Consider the following 27502-nt stretch of genomic DNA (forward strand, 5'->3'; position numbering starts at 1 on the left):
TGTGCCCTTTTATTTAAAATGCATCTCTGGGAAATTTGTGGGGCATAGGAATTCGGTCATTCCCCCCCCCAATATAGTCCGGCCCCCCACAAGGTCTGAGGAATAGTGGACCGGCCCCCTGAAGAAAAAGTTTGCTGACCCCTGCAGCGTTTCCCTTACAGAAATCAGCAGAGATGTAGGATAGGAGTAAAACTAGCATTCATTGGCTCTGACTCCACCACCTATGGTTGGCCTCCCTGTCTTCTGCTAACTGCTAGGAATGATGTTACCTGCTCCAAGATAAACAAAAAAATATATATGTGGATTTTATATCACGTAATAAATACTTACACAATTTCTCTTATGAGAATTCACCCCAAGGGGCTCAAAAATGCACACGGCATTTCCATAAGAGGCTGCAATCTAGAACAGATTGAGTGAAGAAGTTAGTCTTTTAAAAAAAATTAACTGTGAATATTTTACTATTTATAGATACCAATGCATTCATCAGAGTGTTATGTACAAGGACAGATTCAGGGGGAAAGTAAAATTATACGAACATCGCTTGGCTGTTGTACCAGATGCTAGATTTCAAGGGATATGGTACAATGAACCACATTCTGTTTATTCAAAAAGAAAGTAACTATTCTTTACATGTGTAATTTCCAGAATGACTGCCAGTAGCATATCATATCATAAAAGGCCAAATTGTGCTCAATTCATAAAGCAGAGTAATTTATTTAAGTGTTAATTAATTCATTAAAACAGATATGATTTGCCAACTAAAACTTCTTAAGGCACGGTGCAGCCTTAAAGTTTTAATTCCTATATTTAAATTTATTTATTTATTTATTTATTTAAAAAAGAACACTTTCCTGTCTCCCACCGCTCAAAAGTTCTAAAAACCAGGGGTTCCCAAACTGTGGTCTGTGGACCACCCAGAGTCTGCGAGCTACATTCAGGTGGTCTGTGGCATGTCTGTGAAGAACATTTTCAATTTGAATTCCATAGAATTCTTTGGAATTCAAATTGCAATGCAATCAAATAACATACAAGAAAAAAATTAGCAATAAAGCTGCTGTTAAAAGCATCCAGCATAGTGAATTTAAAATTGCTACAAGAGGCAGAGAAAAATCATAAAGTGGTCTGCCAAGATCCTCAGCAGTTTTCAATTGACCCATGGGCGGAAAGTTTGAGAACCAGTGCTCTGAAATCCTTACCCTTCCTTGCTGGGAGCACTCCACGCAGCTGACTTGTATGTTTCCATGCTTAGCACCAGGAATAATTTGCACACATTCAAAGTCATTTGCCAGGATAACAATATCGCATCCGGAGCCGTATGCCTAAAAAGAAATGTGTCAAAAAGGATTTCATTATTTTTCATTTTTCAATTACCGCGCTGTACACATGTGTATTTTCTTTTTAACCTGTTTCCAACCTCCCCGCCCCAAATCATCACAGGAAGTAGAAACATCAACAATACTACTGTTTTAACACCGCCATTAATTTATGTTTCAGTATTGTAACCTGGTGCATGTATGTCAGTCTGTTGTACCCCAAAAGACCCACAGACTGATGGTACCTTAAAAGGCTAACAAATTAATTATGCCATTATGTAAGGAAGTCAATCCTAAATGTTGGAGGGGATGTACAAAGGAACAAATTTTCATATGTGGTCGTGTTGTGACATTATCAAATCCTTCTGGAATGCTGTCTTCAACGACATAAGCTTGATATACAACAAAACAATTGAAATGTCCCCTGTACTAGTGCTACTTGGGCTTAGGATCCCGTCTGCTCACAATTATCCTAAAGATGACCTCTTAGCCTTTTTATGGATGGCTGTTTGTATGGAGATAGCTAGATTTTGGAAAACCGGTGATGGGCTGAACATTGATTCTTGGTATAACAGAGTATGGTCAATAGCATTGGCTGAGAAACTAACATGCCAGGTGAGAGCGGAAAAGGGCAAACACAATCCATATTCCTTTTATAACATATGGCAAATGTTTATTGAATACATATATTGTTCAGACTATGGCAGGAATCCACCCAGAACTCATGGGAAAATGTGGCGTGATCTCTCAGAGCAATCAAATGAATCTTTAACACATGGCATGATAAAAGTCTGTAATTTTATAGTTACTTGTTTACTGTTGTAACAATAGTTTTTTCAAAATTTATCTTCTGTACCATGAAAAGTGGAGATCCTTGTGCATAAAGGAACGAGTTTGCTGGATAGTGTCATTTGCATGTTATTATGATTAGAAACAGAACCGTCCTTTCTCTGCTGAGGATATTTTTCTTCCCATCTGCCAAACTATCGTTGCAGAGCTTCAGAAGGAATTGCACCCAACATTGTGCCTTGACATGCATATACTGGAATCTAGCAATTCTGCGATGAGGCACAAGAGGGGCATCTGGCAACAGACAGTCAACCCCCTCACCCTGAAGGAGCAACCATACAGCCCAGGGGTAGGAAACCTTTATAAGCCCAAGGGCCTCATTTCCCCATAGGCAACCTTCTGGGGGCTACATGGCAGTGGCAACTGTGGGTGGAGCAACAGTTGTGCCTCTTATCATTGTACAGTAGAAAATACTTAAGCGATAAAAAAGTCCGAGTTTTTATCACTTACCTACATGCCACAAGTCTCTCCATTCTCCATCCAGGGGAACAAGAGGTGTGTTACATCAGGATGCATGCCAGTTGGGCAAAAAACCTCGGGGAGGGTGCAGAGCAGGGCCATTGAGGGGAATAAAAAAGGTAAAGGGACCCCTGACCATTAGGTCCAGTCGTGGCTGACTCTGGGGTTGCGGCGCTCATCTCGCTTTATTGGCCGAGGGAGCCGGCGTACAACTTCCGGGTCATGTGGCCGGCATGACTAAGCCGCTTCTGGCGAACCAAAGCAGCACACGGAAACGCTGTTTACCTTCCCGCCGGAGCGGTACCTATTGATCTACTTGCACTTTGACATGCTTTCGAATTGCTAGGTTGGCAGGAGCAGGGACTGAGCAATGGGAGCTACCCCATCACGGGGATTCGAACCGCCGACCTTCTGATCGGTAAGTCCTAGGCTCTGTGGTTTAACCCAGTGCTACCCACATCCCCCTTGAGAGGCATAGTCTACTGATAATGCTTGGAATTTCCAGACCCAAGCTCCAAATTTAAACACGGCCAAGTTCTAGTTTTATGATGCCCAACACCACAATCTGAGGATCTGCAGAGTCTGAACAGCATCACTTACAGCAGCTCTCCCTAACCTGGTGCCCTCCGGATGTTGTTGGACTCCAACTCCCATCAGCCTCTGCTAGCATGGCCAATGATTGGGTGATGCATTCAGTCTCTGGGTTTGAGGTCCCTCATCACTGATACTATGCCCAATGATATCTAGCTACAACTTACTTGCTCCTCTTTGCAGCCCCATCCCATAAATAAGCCACTGGTGAACATTTCGGGGGGGGGGAAGCTCCCCACCCATTCATGTGCAGTCGCTCATTTGAATGTAAAGCAATGCCGCACACTGATGCGTATGCAAAAGTCTGGTTTGTACACATCCTACTGCCTCCATTTTCTCCGGAATTCCCTTGAGCAAGCAGCCGAATGAAAATATTGGACTTTTCCATGATGTTTCAAAATGTACTGAGAGAGAAGGTATTTTATCACCTGTGAATTAATAAAATATTTTATGGAGAGAGGAGCCCTGCTTCCACGATTCCCAAAGGTTTTCTGCTGCAAAAACAAGATGATGGACTAGAGGTCTTCTTATGCATAACTTGGGTCTTATTAAACTACAGCATTGTTATTTTCAGTATATGAGAAAAGTCTGCTTCCACTGGCGTTCTTCCACTACATGTTCTTTTCCAAGTTATTACGTACATTATCCTTAATATACCACTTACCTGCAGCGACCATATTTCTGGGTAAATCTCATTACAGTAAAGATGTTTCTAAAGAAAAGGTGATAAAAAAGAAATACCCTTTGCTACAAGCATCTAAGCTCCTGACCATCAGAGCTAAACAATGATATCCTTTCCCAGCTGCAATATCCTCTCTTTGGGAAGTTCAGAGAGTAAAAAGATAAACAAAAAGAACAAAATATCTTCGGGTCTAAAGAAAAGAAGAACTGTTGTATGATGAATTGCTTTTATTATTATTTTTTTAAATAGCCATAGATTTTGAGCACACTGCTTCACTGATGCCTGATATTAAAACAAGATGAACAAGTAGGTTAACACCCCTTTCAAATTTTTATCTCTCAAAGGCACTAGCAAAGGTGTTGCTAGATAGCCAGCACATCCCATCCTAATAATCATCATCCCTGACCACTGTCCTGTTAGCTAGGGATGATGGGAGTTGTAGTCCCAAAACATCTGGAGGGCCAAGTTTGCCTATGCCTGGTATTGATCCAGGAGAACTGTATACTAAGATAACACAACAGTTCTGCCTTTGGAGCCAACAGCCTAGAGCTCTCAAAAAGAATAAAGAGTGCAGAACTACCCTGCCGGAATGTCTAGGTGCACAAGGGCAACATTACCACTATTTCCACCTTGGGATGCAGCGCTCTATGGATTAAAAGCAGTGCAGCATTGTTGTTTCAGTTTATAGACCACTTACCATCTGAATCAGAGTGGTTTGCAATGGATATAAATATATGTATGTGTGACACACACAGAGAGAGCACAGCACAATAAAAGCATGTCAAATAATTCACATAGCAAAATGCATACAAGTTATCCATACACCTATTTTTAAAAATAAGTAAAATCAGAGATCACAGCAAGGCAGTGTAATATAACATTTCAGACAGCGCAACGTACACATAATCCTTCATCCCATCTCACTCAACAACCATTCCACACAATCATTCGCTACCTGAAACACTACCAATCACTCAGGCATAAACCACTCACACTCAACAATACAGTGGTACCTCGGGTTAAGAACTTTGCTTCAGGATGAGAACAGAAATCGTGCTCCGGCGGCACGGCAGCAGCAGGAGGCCCCATTAGCTAAAGTGGTGCTTCAGGTTAAGAACAGTTTCAGGTTAAGAGCGGACCTCCAGAACGTTCTTAAGTACTTAACCCAAGAATTAAGTACTTAACCCAAGGTACCAGTGTACTGTTATGCGGTGCCTGCCTCTGGAGCTTTCATTGTTGGGGTGGAGACTGGGAGAGTGAATTGAGGCTCATAAGGCTTTGGCGTACCTGGGAGCTGTCCATGGTGCTGTAAGCTCATCCATCCTGCCTTGTGAACTCCTTGCCAGGATAAAGAGAAAAATGCTTCTCACTTGTGCACAGGAAAGCAAACTACAGGATCAGAATCTGTTCCACATGCATAAAGCTATTTTACATGCCTTATTGTCCCTCTATGTACTTGATGGCTCCTGTGCAACTTCCTTTCACTCCTCCGCTCTCGTGTTTCAGTTTTTGGAAACAGCTATGGTTAGCTTGACATATGCACTGGCACAATCAGGAAAAAGCCAGTGTGCAAACCTGGTTTGTAAACTATGGTTTTGTATTAACCATGGTTGGTGAAAACACACAATGCTCACCGTGGCTATCTTTGAAAGCGAATGGGAAATTCAAATGCAACTCTCTGGTTTAACCATTGAGTTGATGCATACAGTTGATGAAAAGGGTAAGGAGGGGCACGATGGCACCGAGGTAAGGCGTGCTTATCAGAGCTCCACTTATTCCCTTTCAATTACATGATGGGGGTTTCCTTTGCTAGCTTCTCCCCTCCTCTTTTGTTCTTTTAAAAATTCCTCTTATCGAAGGCAAGGTTGTTTTATGTGTTCCAGCGACCCCAGGAATTTGCACCATAGAATTTTGTGAAGCTAGCATCGTACATTTGTTTTAACGAAGGCTAACAGCCTTGCAGCCACCGCCCTGGTTTCCTGTCAGCTTATCTCCACACTTTAAAAACCTCTTTAAAAGCTTTTTAAAATGACTTTTAACCTTCAAAACCTTTTAATCCCTTAAAATCCTTTTTATTTCCTTTGACCCGCTATATTTTAAACAAACTGAATTGCACACAGTGTGTTTTCACTGTCAACGAGAGGAGAAGGTATCTCTACCAAGGTTTGCATACAGTTTTCTAGTATCTCAACAGGATCTTTTTCTGCCCTATCACATATCCTGTATATAAAAAGAGACAGCCAATACAGCAGCACCCTGCAGACATTGCTGGTCTACAACTTCCACAATCCCTGACTACCACTATGCTGGCTGGTGCTGAGTAGAGATGGAGCCCAATAACCTCTGAAGGGCAATGTGTTAGCTACCCTTGATCTAGCGTGACCACACCTGGGACCTGGTCCATGTTGACTCATGCATTAGAAACCAATGATCGGGCTTTCTTAAAATACAAGACAAATGTTCATTTCCCGGTATCCTGAATGTCTTGAGGACTGCGGTGCAGCAAACCAGGCTTGGAACCCCCCTCCCACTTGCTTAGTCCTCCATGATGACCATAAATTACCTTCAAGCAACCAGGCTTTACATAAGAAGTTAAGATTACAAGCAAATTGCACAAGCATGCGTAGGCACAAAGTCTATTAAAAATGCATGGACTAGTATTTTTTCCTGGAATTATTTGTGAGGCTGCAAAAAATTATAAGCATTCAGGAACACTGGCTTTTGCTTTTAAAATCATGCTAAAAAGCACTGTACCCTGTTAATATTCAATTACGTCTTGGAGTGTTTTGGAAGGGTAGAAAGAAGGAAACAAGCTTGAGATGGTTCCCAAAACACAAAACTGCTGAGGGGAAGCTGGGTAGAGTTTCCTGCAGCAATAAGGATAGCAGCGCATGAGTTCTGTAGATTTAAAGCCCTGACAAAAGCAAGGAGCATGAAGCAAGCTTAAGTACCACCCACACACAGAGTCTGCTCTGCTTTAGTCACTCTGCTACCTGCAAGAGAAAACTAGATGGGAGTTCGCAAGCTGCCAGAGGAGCTGGAATGACTTGCAGGATTCTCAAAATGTAAGAAAAACTCCACTTCTTTTTGCCAGAGCTTGCATTAAGATGAAGCCTGTTGGCCTGATCCAAGGCAGTGACAAAGATCTAGTAGATTCAGTAGCCAGACCAAGATAAGCACAGGCAGAGAGAGAATCTTTCAATAAATAAAAGGGCTGAGAAGTGCTGCATCTTAAATAGCTCACAGGCATGTAATTTTCCACTTGCCAGAAGCAGGTAAGAACTGTCTTCAGGTAAGCTCCACAGTGACAAATCAGTCTGTGCTCTGGGAGCCAAGCTATGCATGTCAAGCACTACCAATGGATGCACGCCCATCTTGAAAAAAACTGAAAGTGCCCAGCCAGTGTGTATTTTTTATTTCATTTATAAAATTTCTATCCCGCCCTTCCTCTCAAAGGAGCATGGTGTTCTGAGAATCCATAGTCTCCTTGTAAATATGCCCATAAGAGTGGCTAGCCTACAGAAATGCTTACCAGTCTGTGAAGGCTCACATAGGAGGGACTGAGAGTTACATCCCTCTTTCAGCAGCCCTCTGAGTATATTATGCAGTACATGGAGGCAGGGGCTTGCCTCTTCTACCAGCACACTTGCTTTGTATGCTGGGCATGGAGGGGGAGCTTGCCTCTTCTGCCAGCACACTTTGTTTCTATGTAGGGCACAGAGGAGAGAAAGAATCATCCCATTCCTTCTCCACCAGCTGATTCACTTGCTGATATGCAGCTTCTGGTCATACTTCTGCTTCGACTATGGCTAGTAGGTTAGTGCTGAAATATGAGGAAGCTCTATGGACAAATTTAACGGTGGCTGGTTTCCAAGCCTGCCTATCTTATTTAAAGACTAATAGCCAACCTTTTGATCAAATGATACTCAATAAAAGAGTTCAAAAATTCAATACGCAGCACTCCGTGCCAATGGAAAGGGAACTCTTCCTAGCTCTCTGGCACTTCTGCCACTGTTATTCTATGTGGTGACTTCAAAATACCCTTGATCTCCCCAATCCATCTCCAAAAGCAAAACAAATATGCTGCCAAGAAAAACTGGGCATTAACTAAGTGACTCGTCCAGGGGGTCTCCTCTGTTTGGATCCAGATTTTCCCAGGTTCACCCTCTTGTCAAAAGTAAGAAAATACTGCAAGCCATGTCTGCAACCTCCAGCCCACGAAACACCCTCCCTGCTTTACCTTTTCCTTTAAAGGGGTGGGGGAGAGTGTTTGAAAGGATTATGGTAGCAGCAATATCATCCCGCCATGCACTGCAGTGCATCGAGACTGAAAAAGGTAGTCCTTGGGAACTGGGGCTTTCTTAAGAGGTACAGTTGCCTACCCCACTCCCCACGTGAAGTAATAGAAAGCTGGGGAGGGCCCTCTGTAGGTTCGACAAGGGAAGGAAACTCTGGGGAACTTCTCTGGCTCCAATATCCATCCAGTGTCTTAACAAGCTCATAGGTACTTGGAGGTAACCTTTTCAAAACCATGAAGGTTCATTTTTGGGTCCTACTTGGGTGAACATTCATGACATATCAAGATGCTGCATCACAAATTAACGGTGCTTCTTCTTCCACAGGTGGACTACTTCTCTTGGTGGTGGGTAGCTAAAGGACATTCAGGGGTGTGGGTCATATCAAAGCCTCTCCCAAGGGTATTTTTTAATATTCCTGGCCAGGAGTAAGGAGAGAAGCTGCATAGAAATGGAAGCCCACCACCAAACTTGGATAAACTGTGCATCCTGGACTCCTCCGCATTATGGGAACGATCCAGGTACAAGGTGCTTCAACCCCACTGATATCAAATAAATACAAACACAAAGCTAAGTGTTTAAGATCCATTGAGTCCAGCAATGTCACTGTGCTTTTCAACCATCATTTTCACAGCAGCATACAATGTACATTGCTAGCATAAGTTATCAACTAAAACTTCTGAAAAGAATTATTAATTCAGAACTGTGTAGCAAGATTACCTTCCCAAATGTCCAATGTAAGAAGACCATTTCAGTCTGCTTACGAAATGCTATGTAAATCAGAGCTCAATGAGGAAGTGAGTTCCATAGGTCCAGGGCAACTGTGGAAAAAGTTGTGTTATATCTGGTATTCACAGAAGTTGACTCTTGTAAGAGAGCCTCTTAGATTACCTCAAATCTAGAAAGGGTTTGTGTCGGTGGAGTTACACCCCAACAATATAGGGCTGATTTTTTTAGATACTTGTAACTGAGTATTTGTTGTGACTGGACATTACAAAGTACGGATTAAGTGGATTTGGGACACTTCCAGTAGAACTTCCACCTGCGACTGTAGCAAAGTGCTAAACCAGTCTGCAGTAGTTAGAAATTTTTATGAACACAACGTTTTTTACCAAACTAACTATACACTGAATTAAGCAAAATCTATAGAATTCTGTAACATGCAAGTATACAAAACAGGGACAACTTAACAGCATGTTCTTTTTTATCCTTCATTACAGAACACTGCATTATTAAATTACATCAGCAACAGCATCATTTATGTTGGTTCATTATTCAAGAACACCCTGACTAACTAATTTCTAATGCACTGCACAATTGCACTTTCCAATTGTCTTTCCGTGCTATTAAATCATTTTCTTCAGACAGTTTTCAGCACTGGAGCTGTCCAAAAAGGAATAAGTGTTTTAACAGAGGTAGCTGATTGTTGGCACGGGTCTGGCAAAAGTAATGCTAATTTAAAGGATTCATCTATCGCCTGTCCCTGTCCCAACTTATATTCAGGATATTAATTTAAAAATAGGAATTCCATGATAGAAATATATTAAAAAGGGAGAACATTTAACAACACTTACAAAATTGTTGTGAACTGCCCTGAGATCTATGGCTGAAAGGTGCTATACAAATTTAATAAATACTAAAAAAATAAAAAATCAAGCTATATTCTCAATTAAATAAACAGCATTAAGCATGTGACATCTAGCAAAAGGGTCTGGTGTATATGTAAAAATTCTATACCTCTCAACTACTGTTATGAGACTAGGAATATCCTCTAACTCACCCAATATCCTTCAGTGTTAACCACAGTTTCATTATTTCTACACTAACATTAACTATGTTTGGCCAGGATTTGAAGCTGGTTTTGCAAAACCATGTTAAAAGTAGCCACAATTTGCATTAATGTCAGAGCAGATGTAATGCCATGCTATCTACAGTATAACACAGAAAAAGGAAGAGGGTGAATTGTTCAAGAGGGGAAAGGGGATGGGCCACACAAGTCTGTAAGACACTTCCGGTTTCTTCACCACAATTAAAAGCTTAGATATACTAATAGGAGGAGGGAGACAGTAATCCTGTACATGCTTACTCAGAAGTAAATTATTTTGAGTTCATTAACTCAGGTAAATAAGTATAGCATTGCAGCCTTACAATAAACATTTTGAAAGTAAGCTTTGAATTTGTTTCATTGTGCTTCCCTAGAATTTCCTCCAACATTTCAGTTTAACCACACACATTTCTCTATTGAAAAAACCTTTCAGCTATTTATACAGTATGTAAAATTTACATTTCTTAGATTTGTTCGATAAATATAAATAAAATAAACTAAGAAAAAAGAAAACAGTATGTCTGAACAGCAACACAGAGGCTAATGAAGGCCTGAAATGAGCTAGCTTGCTTTCACTGGTTGTAGATACATCATCATATTGTTCCTATATAAAACATATCCAAACCTATTAACATATAAAAAAGCAAATTAATACATTTTTAAGGCCACAGCGGCAAAAGGCCCTCTAAAATTCACAATACAGAAAGAGAAGGCAACGTAACAACAGTAAGTAGCTATATCAACTATTAAAAGCGTTGGACAGTGATTTTTTTAAAAAGTTGCTGCAAGACAAATTTGCTTGGTAGGCACATTCCATATTGGGGTGCCTTAAAGCCAAATATACTGTAGCACTAGCTATGATACACTGCATTTCACAATTCCATACTCTCCCGTTCTGCCCTGCCCACTCTTCCCACCTTCTCCTCAATCTTTATCCACCTGATTAGTTTTTGACTGGCTCATCTTCAGACAAAGGTGTTGTGGCTGTCCTGATTTAGCTGTCCTGATATCCTAGCAGGATATGGGGAGCTTTCGACCTGGAAGCTGAGTACTAAAGAACTCAGGAGGCCAGAGTTCTACAGTCTGTGAATGATTTCCAATAAATTAAACTGTCTGCAGTACCTGGACACTTCAGTCTTTGAGTGACACCTTGTTGGCAAAGACTGCGTCAATGGTTTTGGAGCCTTTGGATGAAAGCTACAGAACCACCTGTTGCTTATAGGTGATGAAGTTGAGTTGGCAGGAGACTGAATCATCAGATGTACTTACTGCACAACCACTCCTATATCTTGCTATATAATGCCAGGCAGGCTTATGTTACCTGCCCATAATAAACAGTGGAAAACCCAGAAGCACAATTAATGTAGGTAATTTAATAACCTTATGAGCTTTGTAATTCACACATTGGCAATATTACATATTTTAGTGGTCATTTGTTTTGCACTGTTTCCCATGCAAGTGTTTGTTCTGCCAAATTCCACAAGGTCAGGGATGGGCCATAGCTCATAGAGTGCATGTGTTGCATGCAACAGGTATCAAGTTCAGTCCCTAAGCACTTCCAAGCAGAGTTAAGAAAGACACCCACTTGAAATGCTGCCAGTCAGTGTAGACTATACTGAGCATGATGGTCCAAAAGTCTGACTCAGTAAAAGGCAGCTTCCTTTGTCAATCACTAAAAGCTCTTTATTTCCAACAGGTTCAGACGTAATAATCCTGGTCTGATAAACTGTGCTGCATTGACCTCAGAACAAGCTTGCTCAGCTTCAGTGACACTATCTCAGTTTCTTAAACCAGTTTCCCAATTCACATGGCACAGGAAACTGTGGTTTAAGAAACTAAGAGACCTTTGCTTAAGGCTTAAGCTACGTGTGCCAAGGAAGGAGGGAAGCAGAGAGACAAGGTATCAGTGCAAGGGCAGACAACTCATTCACAGGTTAATAAAACTTGGTTTATCAGACTGGAATCGTTACATGTAAACCAGGACACTGTTTTCCAAATGGCTGGCAGAAACGATATTCTTGCAGTAGAATATATCTCAAGAGCCAAATACAGATTCACACAGAGACACTGGAAAAAGTGCAAAAAGCTTTGGTCAAAGGAACAATAGCTGCTTGTTCCTTGGCTAAAAAGACAAAACAATAAAGAAAACTGCCCTGAGTAACTCCCAATGTCTGCAAGAGAGAAAATTCCTATGGTTTCACTTAGCATTAGGGTCACTGGCATTCTAATGAAGAGGTGGGGAACCTCTGGACCTCCAGAGATTATTGGACTACAACTCCCACAATCCTTTACCATGCTGGCTGGGGTTTATGAAAACTGGGAGTTCAACAACGTCAGGAGGGTCACTAGTGACTCACTATGAATCTAAACAGGAATGAAGACAATCGCAGGGATGACTAGACTATTCTCAAAACACTCATTTCTGTCAGGTTGCACAGAACAGAGATGGTGAAAGTTAAGGATTCCCAAGTCATGCACAGAGATGGAAGGTGGAAGCTGTTTTAAAAACAGTAACTGGCACAGCTTGCACCACCAGTATGATGTCCAAACAACAGATGAATGATAGGCCTGGGAAGTCTAGCCATCTTAGGATCAGTTGCAGCATGACTGTTTAATGTTTTTAATACTCTCACAAAGTAGCATCATCATTCTGCTCACGCTACTGTTTAACGGAGGAATTAATATCCCTAAACTACCAGAGATCAGCATTCTACAGTGTTCTGCTGAAGGGGATGCTTGCTACCTTTGCAAAAATCCCACCCACTCCATTGCAGAGTCAGCAAGATCGACTGTCCTCAGTGGGATAGAAGGAGAAATTCCAGGTCCGCAGCACAGAACTCGGGGCTGCCTGCAGCTACCTTTCCTCCACCTCTTTATTTGTGTGGTGGTTCCAGTAGGTACCTAGCAAGCAGATCCCCAGGCTTATTGGGGAAGACATATACAGACAAAGAACTCGACATCAGTAAGCCCATATTGACAAAGGAAATGTCCTGCGTGGAAGAATAAAATAGGGGGCAAATGTCAAAGCACCTCTCAGTAGAGATGAAGATTTACTTGTTTCACCTTCATCCAACTGCAGCCATGTAGCACTCCGATTCCACGCTTGTTGCTCTGACCTTGCAACTCCCCTCCTAAAATCCCTTCCAGGGCTTCCTGTCCACTCCCTGATCCTGTGCAATCTTCCTCATCTTTAACCACCCCCCTTGCCCAGCCTTCCTTATCTATCTTCACTTATTTCCCAACACATCCCTTCCAGTGACCTTTGCCCACACAGCTCTACCTGAAATGATTTCTTCTTGCTGCCCCTTAAGGATGGAACCACCACGGTTATGCGATCACCTTTCTTATTTCCTTTAAACGTCACCTCAAAACAGTAACGTATTGAGAACTTTCCCAGGAGTCCCTTTACCTAATTTACCTAATTGTAACTCCAGGTTCTTTGTAAAGCATCATGTATACAGATTAATAATAATAATGAAGCCAGCAGAATTAGTTTCAATAGCAGGATAGAGGAGACTGGGGCAGGTAAACATAGATACTGCGAAAAGGTGAGAGTTGGTGCATTTGTTTTGTCTGGTTTAATAGGGAAGAGAGACAGGGATTGTGATAAAAGGGGGCAATTCCTTAATTATAAGGATCTCTATTTGCTGTAATCATTCATATAGTGACTGCCAATGTCTTGCCTCCTTTCTAATTGCTTGTAGACACAATATATAATTTAAACACTGAGAGTCTGATAGTTCAGACCACCAGAAAACTAAGTCTCTGTGGCATGAGATAGCTTACTGCATTCAAACAATAAAGCCACTCAACAAACAATGGCTATTTTTTAAGAAAGATCATTTTTAGGGGACTCACAGCAAAGAAAGACCTTGAGGCATTGTCATTTACAACCTAGGCTGGCGTAGATTACAACACACACATCTAATACAATTATTTTACACTTTCCAATCATGATTTCAGCCCCCCCCCCAGTTCCTTTAGCAGAACATACATATAAGAAAACCAGCAATGCCAAGAATGATCTATGAAATCAATCCATCTCTCCTCTCCTTCAGTCTCATGGTCTCTGGCCTGTGCTGTTAGCAAACTGGCATTAAAACAGTATCCCAAAGATCTGCAGTAAGAGTCTGTTCATTTTTATAACGATCAAAATTTGGAGAAAGCATTCAGACAAAAATGGCTACACAATATGCAGCCCACATATTATTAGATGAATTCCACTGTGATGAAAGAAATACTATGGAGTACGGTTTTTATGAATGTCACAGGAAGCAGTGGCTGTGCAGTGTCCTTAGACGTCAGTAGAGCTGCATAGCAGCAGAAAAGAGAAAATACTCTGGAGTGAATACCTATACTTTCTTTTCTTGGCAGAATTGTTATTAAAAGGGCAAAACTGTGTGAAACCATTTCTGAATAGAAAGGTTTTTCAACAGGCCCCCAAAGTGTCTGAGAAATAGATGCTATAATCAGAATAATTTTGACAAAAATTACTTCAGGCTTGTATATGTCACAAAGATTAACATGCCCAGTCTCCTCACCTCCAAACGCTAATTAAGATTGTTGCTGTTGTTTTTAGCTGCTCAAAAACTCCTAAAAAGCAGCACTTTTTTGCACAAGCTGTTAGGTGCAAGATCCCTCCCACTTTCATTTATTATTAGCAGAGGAAGTTATTTCCCATTCAATTGCAAAGCTCATCCACAGCTAGCCCAGGAAACATTTTTCACAGGTAAGGAGTCTTCGGCCAGCTATGTGTTGCTTGACTACAGCTCCCATAATCCTTGATCACCAGCCATGCTGGCTGGGGCTGATGGGAGTTGGAGTCCAGCAACACCTGAGGGGTCACAGGTCTTCTATCCCTGATTTAAGCAGGCTTTTGCAACCACGTAACTTTTCATTACAAGATGGACCAAGGTATTTTCAGCATTATGCCATTTTCTCACTTAAAAGACTTACATCAAGAAAATCAGACTATGTGCATTGCCTCCACCATTCTCTCCCAGGGTACTCTGGGGGAAAGAAATGCACCCTAAATCTTTACCACTCACCACCAGTGGGACTAAGGACATTATTACATCATAAACAAACGCAAGGGAGTGAAGAGATTATGCAGCTCAGCCTGGAAGTACAGCCAGGACTGACGAACAACACTATTTGTTTCCACAGGCCTTTACTTTAGACAGCCCCTGTCTTCCCATGGCTAAAAAGACAGGCATCAACACCACTGGTAGGAAAGGAGAAGATATATTATGAAACCCCCCCCCCCACCATCGTAAGACTGCCAAGTTTTCAAGCAGGCCTATTAACAGCAGTCATGAAGCAGTTGCATGATTCAGTTGTTGATTTCCGCAGATCAATGCTCATGTAAAGGCAAGGGGGCAGACCAGAGCAGTTTAGTGACCACTTGGCAATGCTGTCACACACACCCCAACACACACACACCAACCATCCTATAATTCCCTCACCCTGTTGGGAAGCACCTGCCAGCTCCCTCAACCACTATTCACCTAGCCACTAAACATATAATGCTGTTTTAAGAAGGAAATAAATAGGATACGCACACACAGGTACACTATTTTAGTTAGCAAGGGCAGCTCATAGAATCCTAGAACTGTAGAGGCAGAAGGGACCACATGGGTCATCTAGCCCAGCCCCCTGTAATGCAGGAACTTTCCACCCAAATGTGGGGCTCAAACCTATGACCCTGAAATTAAGAGTCTCATACTCTACCAGCCGGGCAATGCATGCCTCCCTGATCCGATACACACCTTAGATAAATATATAGATACATCCATTATTATGGTATATAAATAGAGATTCGGTACTTCAGACACATCAGAGCCATGGTTCCCAACATGGGGCACATGCCCCACAGGAGGGCAATTTGATTTTTTTTTGGGGGGGGGGGGCAATTCCAGAATGAGTTATTAACAGTGAATGGTCTTTTAGGCTTCCTCCACGTGAATGGGAGTTCACTTTTTGAATAATAAGAATTATATGTCACTGGGTGTGGGGGCATCAAGATTTTAGAGATGCTTAGGTGGGGCATGGCCAAAAAAAGGTTGGGAACCACTGCGTCAGAGGGATATCCACATTGGGTTGCATCCAACTAAGTCAGAGTGGATATGTTAGGTGTGCATTAATTTTAGTTGGCCTACTTTGGGTTGGACTAGCACCGAATACCACCCACAGGTATATTATACATTACAGTACAGTATAAAGATTCAAAACCTTTTGGGTCAAGGTCCAGCCAAATGCAGACAGCGTAACAACATAACATTACATTATATTGTAGTATATTATAGTATAAAGATCCAACACCTTTTGGGACAAGGTCCAGCCGAATTTTGTGGACAAGTACGCAGACAGCATACCAACATGACATGACATTATATTGTAGTATATTATAGTATAAAGATTCAAAACCTTTTGCAACAAGGTCCAGCCGAATTTTGTGGACAATTACGCAGACAGCATAACATGACATTATATTATAGTATATTATAGTATAAAGATTCAAAACCTTTTGGGACAAGGTCCAGCCGAATTTTGTGGACAAGTATGCAGACAGCATAACATGACATTATATTATAGTATATTATAGTATATTATAGTATAAAGATTCAAAACCTTTTGGGACAAGATCCAGCCGAATTTTGTGGACAAGTACGCAGACAGCATAACATGACATTATATTATAGTATATTATAGTATATTATAGTATGAAGATTCAACACCTTTTGGGACAAGGTCCAGCCGAATTTTGTGGACAAGTACGCAGACAGCATACCAACATGACATGACATTATATTGTAGTATATTATAGTATAAAGATTCAACACCTTTTGCAACAAGGTCCAGCCGAATTTTGCAGACAGGAAAATAATTTTATATAGCATATACAAGCAGGAACCAGACCAAAAATAGCTGTTTTGCGGGGGGGGGGGTAGAAAATTTCAGTGCCCCACCCAGACCCCGAAGGCACAGAAAGCCTGGCCGAGGGTGCCTTCTTCTGCATCTCCTTTGGGTGCCACCCTCTCTCTCCTCGCCTTCCCTCCCTTGACCCTCCGCCTCGGGACGGCTCCGTCCCTCACCGTGAACGGGGTGTCCTCGACGCTGCCCACCGAGTAGCAGTTGTCTCCCGGGTTGACGGCGCCGGTGAGCACCTGGTGCAGATGCATTGCTGCTGCTGCGGCCTCCGGCGGCCGCCCAACCGGCAGGGATTCCCTCTCCCCTCCGCGAGGGCGAGCGCGGGGATGCGCAGAGAGACCCGGATGGCTTCCGCTCCTTCCCCTCCTCCCTTCCCGCGCTGAGGGGGGGAAAAAAAGAAGAAGAAGGGGGAAGCTTCGCTCTCGCAAGCAGGGCGCGCGCGGGGGCGGCGGGCGGGCGCGCGCTCAGCGGCAGCCGCGGCGGTAGGCGGGCAGGTCAAAGAGAGTGATGGGACGGAAGCGGCGTGCGCATGCGCGGGAGGGGGGGAAAGATGCCGGCTGAGGGACCACCTCCGTCTGAGGGAGGGGCTCCGGACAGGTGAGTCTGGCGGGCGGGGGGGGGGAGGGGGACCCGCCAGGTAGGGAGACACGCTGTGGAAAGGGGAGCCGGGAGGGTGAGATTTAGAGCAGCAACAGCAGCAACAATAACAGGGATGGCCGCCGCTTCGGCAAGCAGGAGTTTGTTCCCTGAGGGCGCGGTCACACACCCGGCGTTTAAAGCGCGACGGTGCCGCTTGAAAACAGCCGCGGCTCTTTTTCTCAAAGGGTTCTGGGAGTTGTAGTTCGCTGAGGGTGCTGGGAGTCGATAAGGAGACACACCCCCACACACATTTTCTTTTTAAAAAATGTATTATTTATTATTATTATTATTATTATCAGTGTTTTTTCCTGGGGGGACGCATACCCCTAAACATTTTAATATATGTATTAAAAAATTTAAAAGTCCAGTAGGACCTTAGAGACCAACGAAGTTTGTTCTTGATACAGTGGATGCCCAGGTTGCGAACGTGATCCATGTGGGATGCATGTTGGCAACCCGGAGTGTTTGCAACCTGCGTCTGCGCACGCACGGGTTGCGATTCGGCACTTTGTGCATGCGCGACCGCCAAAACCCAGAAGTAACCTGTTCCGGTACTTTGGGGTTTTGGCTGTCCGCAACCCAAAAAAACGCAATCTAAAGCGGCTGTAACCCAAGGTATAAGCTTTCGTGTGGTGCCGCGGGTTACATACACTTCAGTTTACATACGCTTCAGGTTACAGACTCCGCTAACCCAGAAATAGTACCTCGGGTTAAGAACTTTGCTTCAGAATGAGAACAGAAATCGAGCAGCGGCGGCACGGCAGAAGCGGGAGGCCCCATTAGCTAAAGTGGTGCTTCAGGTTAAGAACAGTTTCAGGTTAAGAATGGACCTCCGGAACGAATTAAGTACGTAACCAGAGGTACCACTGTACCAAGAACAAACTTAGTTGGTCTCTAAGGTGCTACTGGGCAATTTTTGATATATATTTTGACTGCGTCAGACCAACACGGCTACCTACCTGAATCAAGAACCCTAAACATTTTGTGAATCTTTGTACTTTTGTCCATTTACTGTATTTATTTTTTCCAGATTTGAACTATACAATACAAATTCTACAATCACTTTCTGTATCTCCTCAAAATCATTTCTCCTGCTTATTCCCCATATTACCTTAATGGCACACGTTAATTTATCATTAATAGCTATATCCCACACCTCTTTATAGCATTCTTCCATTTTATATTCTGCTTGCCCCTTCCACTTCCTAGCTATCATAATTTGTGCAGCTGTCAATAAATGTGCTCACACATTTTCTTTCTTGCTTAGAGGAATGGGTGAAAAGCTTGTCTGTGGTTCAGCTTTGGTAGGAAATAGTGGCAAGAGCAATGCGACAAGAGGCTGGCTTTGTGTTGTGTATTGCAGCTGATATTCTTTCATATATGTGTATGTGTGTGTGTGTGTGTGTGTGTGTGTGTTCAGTTGAGTTGGGTAACTCTTTTAACAGCCAAGTCAGTTATGTAATATCCGTAACCAACTTTTCAAAAAAAAACGTATACTGTTGGGGGAATGGATGGACAAGTGCAAACAAATAACAAATTTGGGCACGGATGAAAACTTGTATAGTAATCATCAGGCGTGGTGCCATATAACAACAACAACAACAACATAAAAATCTCTGTTTAATATTACAGATTCAAGAAAAGGGAGAAGACACATAAAGAAAGAAAAATAACAACTCAAGAGACCTTAAACAGATCCTTTTAGACACAAACTGTGGAGTTCGATCATGTTCTTGGATGTTGACATAGGTCACAAAATCAAACCAAACAAATACAAACTTATTTCCATTTATTGTTTACAGCTACATAAATTTTGCTATATTTTTGTAATTTTGTCAATCCTTTGCTGTTGTAAGTTGTCTTGAGTGTGGTTTAACTAAGGAATGGTGACATACAAGTAAATGTTGATGGTGTGGTGTGTTGCTGGCTCCCAGAGGGCACATTAGATTTGTAGACTACTTGAACACTTTTGCTTTTGTGATTAAATTAAAAGCAGTTTGAAGCCTGTATGTTTTCTTTCTTTCAATCTCTGGAACAATCAAGCCCCAAGGATAATAAACATTTATGGAATTGGTTTCTGGATGGCAGTAGCTGGCTTAAGGATAAAACAAAGGTTGGGTTTGTTTACAAAGGACTTTAAAATGTTAGCTTTTAAAGGTGAAGACTAGTGACCTCCAGACTTTGAGAATGATGAATCAAGTTTAAAATTACATGGTCAAGTCAGTGTCAAGGGGAGAATTGCCTAGGTGAGAAATAACTTTGCAATCCAGTACTGTATATGCAATTTATAATAGCTTCAAAGTAAAGTTTCTGGATTATGATTTGAGTTCTCAAAAACTTTTTTTTAAAAAATAAGCAGCTAAAGTTCCTGTAGTCTAGGAATATCTTTCCAGCATGTCATCAGGAAAGGGATTTTTTGGGAATAGTGATGTTAATTTTCCTAATACTTTGTTAATGAGTTTCTTCCTCTGAAGTCTATGGGAATTTTGACATATGCTGCCTTAAAATCAGACATCATGAGTGGTGGGATTATGAACTTTTAATAAATAAATTAAAGGAAAGGAAAGGAAAGAAATGAAATGAAAGGAAGGTGGTCCAGCGCTGAGGGCCTTCTGGCAGTTCCCTCCCTGCGAGAAGTGAGGTTACAGGCAACCAGGCAGAGGCATAGCTGTCAACGTTTCCCTTTTCTTGCGAGGAATCCTATTTGAAATAAGGGAATTTCCCTTTTAAAAAGGGGAACGTTGACAGCTATGGGCAGAGGGCCTTCTTGGTAGTGGCGCCCACCCTGTGGAACGCCCTCCCACTAGATGACAAGGAAATGAACAACTATCTGATTTTTAGAAGACATCTGAAGGCAGCCCTGTTTAGGGAAGTTTTTAATGTTTAATGTTTCATTGTGTTTTTAATATCCTGTTGGAAGCTGCCCAGAGTGGCTGGGGAGACCCGGCCAGATGGGCGGGGTATAAGTAATTATTGATTGATTGATTGATTGATTGATTTGATTTGATTGATAAGCCTTTGTCAGCAAAAGTTAGGAATGATTACAGCCAGCTCAGAAAACAAAGCACCATAATGCTGCTCCTCTAAATACAGTGACACATGTGGACAGATATACATTTACATACATTTACAGTATGTTTAAATACTGTATTAAATACAGAATGTGGTTAACCTTCACTACAGACCTGGGAGAGGGCATTCTTTGTGGCAGCTGCTAAGTTGTGGAATTCCTTCTCTGCAAAGGTGTGTTTTGCTTTTCCATTAAAAAGCTCTCAGGGAATTCTGAAAACAGACCTCTTTACCCAGGCCTTTGACCCCTGAGACATATGTTTTCAGGGCCTATCTGATTTCTGTGGCCACAATCTCTTTTAACTGTTTTTAATTATGAAGTAGAAATTGTTGTAACCCTGCAACCTGCTGGTGAAGGTTGTGCAATATTAATAATATCATGGAGTAAAGAAATGCCCAAGGTGATTGAAAAGAAAGCAATAAAGTAAAGACATCATCCAACAAGACATAGGAGAAAAAACAGGAACTCAAGCTGCCCACTGAAATGAGCTGAATTAAATCAGAACAATATTAAAACACTTAAATTATTTTTCCCCTTTTCTTTTTTTAAAGTTGGCTATCCTGTTGGCTATCCTGGGCCCATCACCTCCTGGCAAACAGAAGGGGAAGAAATGGAGGCAGTGAGAGATTTTACTTTCTTGGGCTCCATGATCACTGCAGATGGTGACAGCTGTCACGAAATTAAAAGACACCTGCTCCTTGGGAGAAAGGCGATGGCAAACCTAGACAGCATCTTAAAAAGCAGAGACATCACTTTGCCAACAAAGGTCCGTATAGTTAAAACCATGGTTTTCCCAGTAGTGATGTATGGAAGTGAGAGCTGGACCATCAAGGAGGCTGATCGCCGAAGAATTGATGCTTTTGAATTATGGTGCTGAAGGAGACTCTTGAGAGTCCCATGGACTGCAAGAAGATCAAACATATCCATTCTTAAGGAAATTAGCCCTGAGTGCTCATTGGAAGGACAGATCGTGAAGCTGAGGCTCCAATACTTTGGCCACCTCATGAGAAGAGAAGACTCCCTGGAAAAGACCCTGATGTTGGGAAAGATGGAGGGCACATGGAGAAGGGGATGACAGAGGACAAGATGGTTGGACAGTGTTCTCGAAGCTACAAACATGAGTCTGACCAAACTGCGGGAGACCGTGGAAGACAGGAGTGCCTGGCGTGCTCTGGTCCATGGGGTCACGAAGAGTCGGACACGACTAAACGACTAAACAACAACAACATCCTGCCTGTAGCCAATGGAGTGGGCTGGTGAGCATTCTACACAAAGCATATGGCTCTATAGCTCCACAGATAATGTGCTCTACTGGTCCAAGCATTGAAGCTGATGAGTTGAAAACTCATTTGAAGATCAAAGAACATAAAAAGAGCCTGTTGCATTAGGCCAATGTTCCCTTTCTCAGTGGCCAATCAGATGCCTGTGGGAAGCCTGTAAGAAGGACCCGAGCATAACATTGCTCTCCCTTTCTGGCAAGTTCCAGCAACTGGTATTCAGAAGTTTTACTGCCAACAGTGCAGGCAACGGACAGCCAGCCATCATGGCTAGTGGCCATTGAGAGTCTTATCCTCAGTCAGTTTTTGTCTCATCCTCTTTTAAAGCCATCAAAGAGAGGGGGACAAAGAGAGAGCTGAGGAGCTAGTGCCTGGAACAGATCTTTCCAAAAAGGAAATTTCTATGGTAGCAAATAAAGGGCAGCTCAGCGCACAGGTTTGCCGCAGAATGAGTGTAGTGGTAAAGCAATGACTCACATTTGTGAATCACCAGGGACCCATCACTTCCATTCATCTGTTGCTAGCTCAAGAAAGATAATACTTTTGAATGGAAATAGCTCACAGCCTTTAGATACGAGTCTGTGTGTGATTTCTGGTGGTGATTCATGGTGCCGTTCTTGGATCATAGAATCTTAAGAGTTGGAAGGCACCCCGAGGGTTGTCTAGTCCAACCGTCTGCAATGCAGGAATCTCAGCTAGATCTTGCATGACATATGGCTGTCCAACCTCTGCTTAAAAGCCTCCAAAGAAGGAGAGTCCACCACCTCTCATGGGATGGATACTGAAAGTGGACTATGGGGGGAGGGGGTCACCACAGCCTTAGATAATGCCCTGGAGCAGATGTGTTGTTGTTGTTGTTGTTGTTGTTGTTTAGTTGTTTAGTCGTGTCCGACTCATAGAATCATAGAGTTGGAAGAGACCACAAGGGCCATCGAGTCCAACCCCCTGCCAAGCAGGAAACTCTTCGTGACCCTGTGGACCAGAGCACGCCAGGCACTCCTGTCTTCCACTGCCTCCCGCAGCTTGGTCAAACTCATGCTGGTAGCTTCGAGAACACTGTCCAACTATCTCATCCTCTGTCCTCCCCTTCTCCTTGTGCCCTCCATCTTTCCCAACATCAGGGTCTTTTCCAGGGAGTCTTCTCTTCTCATGAGGTGGTCAAAGTATTGGAGCCTCAGCTTCACGATCTGTCCTTCCAGTAGAGCAGATGTAGGGAACTTTATTCAGCTGAAGGGTCATATTCCCTTCTGCAAAAGTGGGCAGAACAACTAATGTTGATTTTGCCTTTCTATGAAAGGTTTGTTTCTATATGCAGTCACCCCTCCCTTTCTATTATCCATCCAGGCAAGCAAGGAGCATCACTGGAGTTCAAAGACACATGCTAGCAAGGCAAAAACACCCAAGGAGAGGGCAAAGCAGGGTTGGTGAGGTGGGAGGGGTGATCCCAAGGACCAGACTGAGGGCCAAATTCATCCATTGAGTCTGAGGTTTTCTCAGCCTGGCCCTAGAAGTTGGAACCAATAAATATGTTCCAAGCAGAGCAAAATGATTTGCAAAGCTCTCACCTAAACATTGTTTTCTACTTAGTTAGCAAAAAGTGCTCTTAGTAATGAATTGTGGTTGGGGTTTTTTTCCCTCCTCCACTTTTTGGCTCATGAGCTTTCCATTAGCAAGGGCACCCAATAGATTTAGTCACAGTCTCCTGCCCGTGTGGGCACAGTAAGATGTTGGGGCGGAGCCCAGTCTTCTGTTACTAAATGATGCTCAGGCTTGCCAGGAATTCTCGTTTCTGTGGCAGTCATAAGATAATTGCTGCAACTTCCACTCTTGGCAAAGTCTTTGAGAAGAAAGACTCCCTGGGATACCTGTTCTTTTGGTCCACCATTTTGAGCTGACCTTGGTAACCGATGCAAAAACTGGGGGCGCTTGCTTGGGATGGGCAAATCTGTCGATTTCTGTTTCTCTTAGTTTCTCATTTTTTCCAGTCTGAAATTCAGTTCTCCACATTTCCACCTGAGCTTGAGGTTTGTTTGTTTCCAGAGTCCTCATGAAAAGGCACCGGGATTTTAGTGTGAATGTTCTATAAAATGCACATTTTGTATGTGGTTTTGCTCAATTTACACATTTTTGCAAAGAGCATTTCCCCTAATATTTCTGCTTCGCCTAACATACTGCATTTCTGCACATCATTTTCACCAACATATGCATTCCTATGCACACTTTACCCTAGCTTAGTACATGCATTCTTGTACCCTCTGCTGGATTGCATTGCAAGATTTTGATGAACGCAACTTTACGTGCATGGCTGTGTTTCAAGCTTGTGTATTACTTCAAGAAGTACAAATTAGATAGGCTTGTCTTTTAATGCAAACTGGATCAAATTTCTCCTCCATCCCTGTTCAAGAGAGCTATACATTAAACAAACATATGAGGCCACAAAGCAACTCACAAGGTCAGTCCTGCCACAATTTTTTCTTAATATACATGCATCTGTATGCAATCTTGTCTAATATGTTTTTGCAATGCAAAGCCGTTTTTCCACAATGTAATGCATTGTTTTAAAGCTCTCTTTTTTTGGTCTAAGGTATGCATTTTATAGACATTCTACTCAAGTTCATGCACTTTGTACACATCACTTGCATACCCTCCAACATTTCTCTGATGAAAATAGGGATGTCCTATTCAATAATAATAAATTATTATGGTGGTGGTTGTTTTATTTATACCCCACCTGTCTGTCTGGCTTGCATCAGTCACTGGGTGGCTTCTAACATATATAAAAACATAATAAAACATTAAACATTTAAAAAAACTTCCCTATACAGGGCTGCCTTCAGACAACTTCTAAAGTTTATATAGTTACTTCTCTCCTTGGCTCAGGGGTCACATAACTCCATACCCTCCAACATTTATCTGGCAAAAATAGGGACATCCTAAGGAAAAGTAGGACATTTGAGGATCAGATTAAGAAAATGGGAAGGCTGTAAATCGGGGACTGTCCCTGGAAAATAGGGGCACTTGGAGGGCTCGTTAACTCGGCTGGAGAACTGCGTTGCAATTTTTTAAAAAGTTTGCATTGTTTTGGTTTGCATATGGCTTTGGAAGGGTGAATTAAGTAATTCACCTTTAAATCTGAACTGAAGCAAATTTCTCTCGATCCCTATCACCTGCTCCTCTCATGACCCTGATCGCAGCCAGATTTTTATACAGGCCCAGGGTTTTTACAGGGTTGTTGTATACATGCCTCCACAGAAACAAACACGATTCACTTCCATGTGACCTACTCCTCGAATTCTGATTACTATTGCAGCTTTTGTAAAGCTGTACACTTGTACCTTGGATCTCGAATGCCTTGGCTCTTGAACAAATCAAGTCCCAAACGATCGAAACCCGGAAGTGATTGTTCCAGTTTCCGAACGTTTTTTGGAAGCCGAATGTCTGACACGGCTTCCACGGCTTCCGGTTGGCTGCAGGAACTTCCTGCAGCTAATCAGAATTTGCACTTTAGTTTCCGAACATTTTGGAAGTTGAACAGTCTTCCGGAATGGATTCCGTTGGACTTCCAAGGTACAACTGTATTTAGGATGTGGCTTTAATTCAGGGATGGAAAGCCTGTGGCCCTTCAGGTAGAATCCAGTTCCCATCAGCCTCAACTGGCATGGACAATGGTCAGGGATGATAGTTAACTGTAGTCCGGTAACATCTGAAGATTCCAAATCCCTTCTGAAAATCTGATTTTCATTTTGCAAACCGCCCCAGGAATTTGTGTCAAAAGGGCAGAGTAAAAACGAAGACACAGGCAGGGAAACATCAGTTCTCGTTTTGTGGGAGGTTTTGCTATTGGTGAACTTAAAATATTAAGTAAGCACAGTTATTTTGCTGTGAGGATTTGCGGTCTACATCTGCGAAAGGCAGGCGTTTTCTGTCCTTAAGGAGATAAAGAAAGCTGCAGCAAAGGTGTATTTATAGCTCAGACTGTCCTCCAGGAAGTGAAAGAGAAGGAAAGACACTTCCCTGCTGTCAGTTTCAGATGACATAACTTTAAAGCTTAAAGTTTCAGCAGTAATTCCCCTATTTAAGCCATATGCCTTACACGTAGCTGCAACTGACACACAGCTGTTCAAATGCTTGCTTTACCAAATAAGAGATTTTTCTGATACAGTGGTACCTCAGGTTAAGAACTTAATTCGTTCTGGAGGTCCATTCTTAACCTGAAACATCACTTTAGCTAATGGGGCCTCCGGCTGCCCCTGCACCATGCTGGCGTGATTTCTGTTCTCATCCTGAAGCGAAGTTCTTAACCCGAGGTACTATTTCTGGGTTAGCTGAGTCTGTAACCTGAAGCGTATGTAACCTGAGGTACCACTGTAAATACTTTGAGCTAACTCCTCCCACCCTCCACCTGAAAAACAACCCTGTTACTTAAAAGAAGTGTGTGTTTGGGGGAAATCATCACTTTTTTAAAAAAAAACAAACAACTTTAAACTAACTATGGAATTAGATTCTCAATGAGTTTCCAAATCCATATAATTGCAATATAATCTTATTAATCTTATTTTGATTTATTACAGTATTTTAATATTTTTTGGGAAGCCACCCAGAGTGGCTGGGGAAGCCCAGCCAGATGGGCGGGGTATAATAATAATAATTTATTATTATTATTATTATTATTATTATTATTATTATTATTATGAGTTGTAGTAAATTTTATACCACTGAAGAAGAGATCAGAACAGCCCGCTTTATTGTTTGGTGATGTCTTATACTCGTCTGTACAATTGGTCATGTGGAAGAAAACCCAAGGATGTTTTACGGAGAAGAAAACGGGATTTATTGTTGCTAAGTAAGAGCAGAAACGGGATGCGGGTGGCATTGTGGGTTAAACCACAGAGCCTAGGACTTGCTTGGCTAACATGTGATGTTGAGATGGCAAATCCTAAACACACTTTCCCAAGAGTGAGCCCTCTTGAATTCAATAGGGCTTCTTTCTGCAGAGCCTAGGACTTGCCGATCAGAAGGTCGGCAGTTCGAATCCCCGTGACGGGGTGATCTCCCGTTGCTCGGTCCCAGCTCCTGCCAACCTAACAGTTCAAAGCACGTCAAAGTGCAAGTAGATAAATAGATACCGCTCCAGCGGGAAGGTAAACAGCGTTTCCATGTGCTGCTCTGGTTCGCCAGATGCGGCTTAGTCATGCTGGCCACATGACCCGGAAGGCGTATGCCGGCTCCCTCGGCCAGTAAAGCGAGATGAGCGCCACAACCCCAGAGTCGGTCACGACTGGACCTAATGGTCAGGGGTCCCTTTACCTAAGAGCAGAAATAGCAAGCTCATCCAATTGCAGAACCCAGAGCAAACCAGATGCCTGTGGGAACCCAGAACAAGAGAACTCTAACCTCCTGCAGTTTCAAACAACTTGTCCTGTATTCAGAAGCATTACTGCCTACCCAGCATGATCACATAGGCAACTGGGGGGACGTGGGTGGCGCTGTGGTCTAAACCACTGGGCCAGGAAAGCTGTCTGTGGACAAACACATCTCGGCCTGAAAGCGAGATGAGCGCCGCACCCCA

At 42.6% G+C, this 27502-nt stretch overlaps 1 protein-coding gene and 1 long non-coding RNA gene across 12 annotated transcripts in view; one reads left to right on the plus strand and one right to left on the minus strand.

Moving 5' to 3' along the window:
• Positions 1 to 17285, minus strand: part of DMXL2 (Dmx like 2) — a 109737-nt gene extending 92452 nt beyond the window's left edge. For all 9 annotated transcript variants that reach the window (XM_081838593.1, XM_081838590.1, XM_081838587.1 and 6 more), the window contains exons 1-3: positions 17112 to 17285; positions 1200 to 1322; positions 331 to 402 (exon numbers count right to left, since the gene is read on the minus strand). In XM_081838593.1, the coding sequence (XP_081694719.1) occupies positions 331 to 402; positions 1200 to 1322; positions 17112 to 17198 (282 nt within the window). In that variant the 5' untranslated portion in view covers positions 17199 to 17285. The remainder of the gene's footprint in view (positions 1 to 330; positions 403 to 1199; positions 1323 to 17111) is intronic.
• Positions 1 to 19593, plus strand: part of LOC309328947 — a 340017-nt gene extending 320424 nt beyond the window's left edge. For 2 of the 3 annotated variants that reach the window (XR_014150939.1, XR_014150940.1), the window contains exons 3-4: positions 2312 to 2454; positions 19219 to 19593. This is a non-coding gene — a long non-coding RNA (uncharacterized lncRNA). Of the gene's footprint in view, positions 1 to 2311; positions 2455 to 17395; positions 17545 to 19218 lie in introns of those variants that run through there. The other variant, XR_014150941.1, reaches the window with a different exon arrangement.
• Positions 19594 to 27502: the final 7909 nt, after the last annotated feature.

The sequence above is a fragment of the Podarcis erhardii genome, assembly GCF_964252035.2.
Source record: "Podarcis erhardii genome assembly, chromosome: 14".
NCBI classification, from domain to species: domain Eukaryota; kingdom Metazoa; phylum Chordata; class Lepidosauria; order Squamata; family Lacertidae; genus Podarcis; species Podarcis erhardii.